Source organism: Temnothorax curvispinosus, unplaced genomic scaffold (genome assembly GCF_003070985.1).
Source record: "Temnothorax curvispinosus isolate PA1 unplaced genomic scaffold, ASM307098v1 QBEX01018058.1, whole genome shotgun sequence".
NCBI classification, from domain to species: Eukaryota; Metazoa; Arthropoda; class Insecta; order Hymenoptera; family Formicidae; genus Temnothorax; species Temnothorax curvispinosus.
The window spans coordinates 1-3,523 of record NW_020227838.1 but is presented as its reverse complement, the minus strand read 5'-3'; the positions used below and the strand labels follow the sequence as shown (position 1 = coordinate 3,523).

General features: G+C 30.9%; 1 protein-coding gene across 1 annotated transcript; it reads right to left on the bottom strand.

Annotated features, from left to right (window-relative positions):
• Nucleotides 1-430: 430 nt before the first annotated feature.
• Nucleotides 431-3,522, bottom strand: LOC112468089. The gene is made up of 4 exons (XM_025037125.1): nucleotides 3,435-3,522; nucleotides 3,116-3,316; nucleotides 2,086-2,115; nucleotides 431-1,692 (listed from the first exon to the last, which is right to left on the bottom strand). The coding sequence occupies exons 3-4, from the start codon at nucleotides 2,093-2,095 to the stop codon at nucleotides 1,334-1,336; spliced, it is 369 nt and encodes a 122-aa protein (XP_024892893.1). The 5' UTR covers nucleotides 2,096-2,115; nucleotides 3,116-3,316; nucleotides 3,435-3,522; the 3' UTR covers nucleotides 431-1,333.
• Between the last annotated feature and the right edge of the window lies 1 nt (nucleotide 3,523).

The following is a 3,523-nucleotide window of genomic DNA, read 5'->3' as shown; positions in this document are numbered from 1 at the left end:
TTTAATTATTAGTTAAAAAAACAAAATGTATCTGTTCATAATTCTTCATATTTGTACACTTATATAAAATATATTTCTAATAAATTAAGATTAATTACAGACTGGCGTTTAATTTATTATTAAAAATTCCGTGAAAGTTTATCTAACATATAGTTAAAATTATTTTTCATAATTTTTTATAAAAAAGTATCAAAATTGATTCAGCTCTTCTGGCGTAAAAACAGCACGCGTAGAAATTAGTATATTCAACTTAATTTTTTATAAAAATCCATAGCTTTCTGTGAAAAAGTATAAAAAATTGTAGTTATTCATAGTTTTTCATATATCTGAATTATTAGATGTATGAAAATCGAAAAATTTCTATGAATACCCAGAAAGCATGCATGTCCAAAAGCGGGACATAGACGTCTAAAAAACATCTAAAAGACGTGTTATGTCCCGATTTTGGACTTGGTGCTGTCTGGGTATTCACAAAATATGATTTTCATAGAAATTTTTTCCGTCTGCTGCTTCTAAACAATTCGGTTAATATCGTTGATATACGATAGATAACGATTAGCTGCCGTACAGAAGATGATTGTCAGTCGGAAAATCCTGATAAGAAACGATAGATGTGTCGGTTCGGTTAAGTCGTATAAATATCGACGAGATGTCTATCGTATTAACCTTATAAAAACATATGCAAAGTAGAAGGTTTTCAAACGATTCAATTTATATCATTAATATACGATAGAAAACGAACCGATTTGCTGCCGTACAGAAGATGATAAGTTGTATGTCGGAAAATCCTGATAAGAAACGATAGATGTATCGGTTCGGTTAAATCGTATAAATATCGACGAGATGTCTATCGTTTTAACTTTATACAAACATATACAAAGTAGAAGGTTTTCAAACGATTCAATTTATATATCATTAATATACGATAGAAAACGAACCGATTTGCTGCCATAAAGAAGATGATAAGTTGTATGTCAGAAAATCCTGATAAGAAACGATAGATGTATCGGTTCGGTTAAGTCATATAAATATCGATAAGATGTCTATCATTTTAATTTTATATATCCGTATTAATGCATACGGTAAAATTATTACCATAAATAACGATACATATTATATCGTGTATATACGATTGATTCAGACGGGCAATAATTGTACATATAGAAAACGATTCATAACTATAAAATTTGTATAGTTATTTTCTTATTCGGACCTAAAACGATAGAAACCGATTCGATTCGATTAATGTTTTATCTGTCTTTTAAATATGCAACGATAGAACCGATAAGATACGATTAAAAACGATACAGATATAGCCGTTTTTAATCGTTTTCTATCGGATATGGTTACCAGGGGTATTTCCGTATGTCTGTATTTGTGAAACGCACCCTGTGTATGATAAAATATTTGTGTGCGGTTGTGTGTTTGTGTGCGTGTACTGAGGTGTATGTTGTGTATATGGCTGTATCATGTCTATCAGTCTATTAATATCAGTAGGCATAGGGCTCTTGCGCTCCAGTATCCTGTTGATGTCCTCGAAGTCGTCGTCGATCGTTCTTGGTACGATAGTAGCTGCTGCTGCTGTGCTCCTCCTTTTCATAAGACTTTCATCCGAAGACGTTGTTTGATACCGTATTGGCTTGCTAATGACGCGCTTTGACCGCGGCGCCGGATTCTGCATATATATAATATCTGTAAGTATAAGAATGTGTTAATATATTTTGTATATTACAAGTACATCTATGTTGTTTGGATTTTACAACATGCGTATATGCACATTAATAAGTATCAAAGATTATTAACGTCTTGACGATTAATAAACTATACAAATATGACTTGCATGCAGTTTATATTTCTGTCATATATGATGTGAAAAATATCGATATAAACTGAAAATAAAATATCAAAACTGATGTAAAAAATATCGATATAAGCCATGAGTGTGCTAATTATTGAATGTGACGAATTAATTAAAAACAAATATTATTTAACTGCCACCATTTTTTCATACTTTTGAATGGCAAGTTCTCCAAAAATCATTGGAATAGCAGATAATTTCAATTTTTTTCTTCCATCAACACGTACCTTTTCCCATATATCAGCCGTGAAATGGAACTGTAAAATAGAACAATATATTAAAATACTTTAATTTTATCAGGATCCTATCTTCCTATCCTATCATTGATAGGAAGTTGGAGTAAGGATTCATAATTTGTTACTGCAGAGAGTAGCGGTTTTTATGTGGCTCAATGGCAAACTCCCAAACGTATACCTCACAATTCAAACTGATTCAATGATATATAAATAAAATATATTACGTTACGCCAGAATCCTCATGCTTGTGGACAATAATAAATTGCTAATATATATAATTATAAATCAATTCCTATTAAATAGAAAGCATACTTCACATAAATACAAATTATTGTTTGGAATCCACCAGCATTTTTTATCTATTTTTTTTACGTTGCAAAGCTCGTGGAAAGCTATGCATCATTGGGCCTTGTTTAGACGAAGCTATACACAATTCGGCATTTTCTATTATCTTCTAGATATAATATAATTGAATGTTCCGATTGACTCATCAACGCCCAACCCAAAACCCTAGAAACTTCATAAATTCAGGGAGTATATTCCTTCCATGACGTAAGCACCCACTAAGAAGGGATTTTAAAAAATACGACCCCTGATGGGGGTGAGAAGGGGTAAAATGTGTTTTCACGAATTTTTCAATATCTCTTAAGTCCGATGAGATATCGACTTGATTTTTACTTACAAAGGTTAACCATACAAATGTTTAAAATCGTAATTCAAGATTTTGCCATAATCAACCCCTAAAGGGAGAAATCTAAATTCGGGGGTAAATTCTTCGCATACCGTAGCGATCAAGCACGGGTGTATCAAACTAATTTTTCATATTAATACAAGATATTTTATATACATATTTAAATATTTTTTTATTATATGTAGAAAATATAACTAGAAATATAATAAAAAATATACATATATACTTGAGTATTTTTTTTTCAGATTAAATTCACAAATATCTTTCCTTCATTCTGCAGCATTTTCAATCACTTTCATTTTAATTGTATATTATAATTACAATATTTACCTTAAATAAAAATAGTTTCCTTCATATGTGAATAACACAGCATTTATCACATAAATGTGTTGATGACTGCTATGCCAAACTGTGCTGGAAAATACATCATGTATTTTTCATGTCTCATGTATTTCTTTAAATACAGTTCACAATGCAGTTTTAAATGCAGTAATCCAGTGATTCAATCCTCTCAACAGTTTCCGGAACATCCTTCAAACAAATTAACAATTATTTTACAATACTGACACTTGGCGCGAGACAACTGTCGCGTCTGTTGGTAGGATAGGTTAATCGGAGACAAATTCGAAGATATCTTTTTAATCCTTACTTGAAATAGATAATTGTTAGCAAAATTTGCCACGAAATACCATAGTTTACACCGATCTCTTGATACGCGTATCAAATAGTTATATTTGA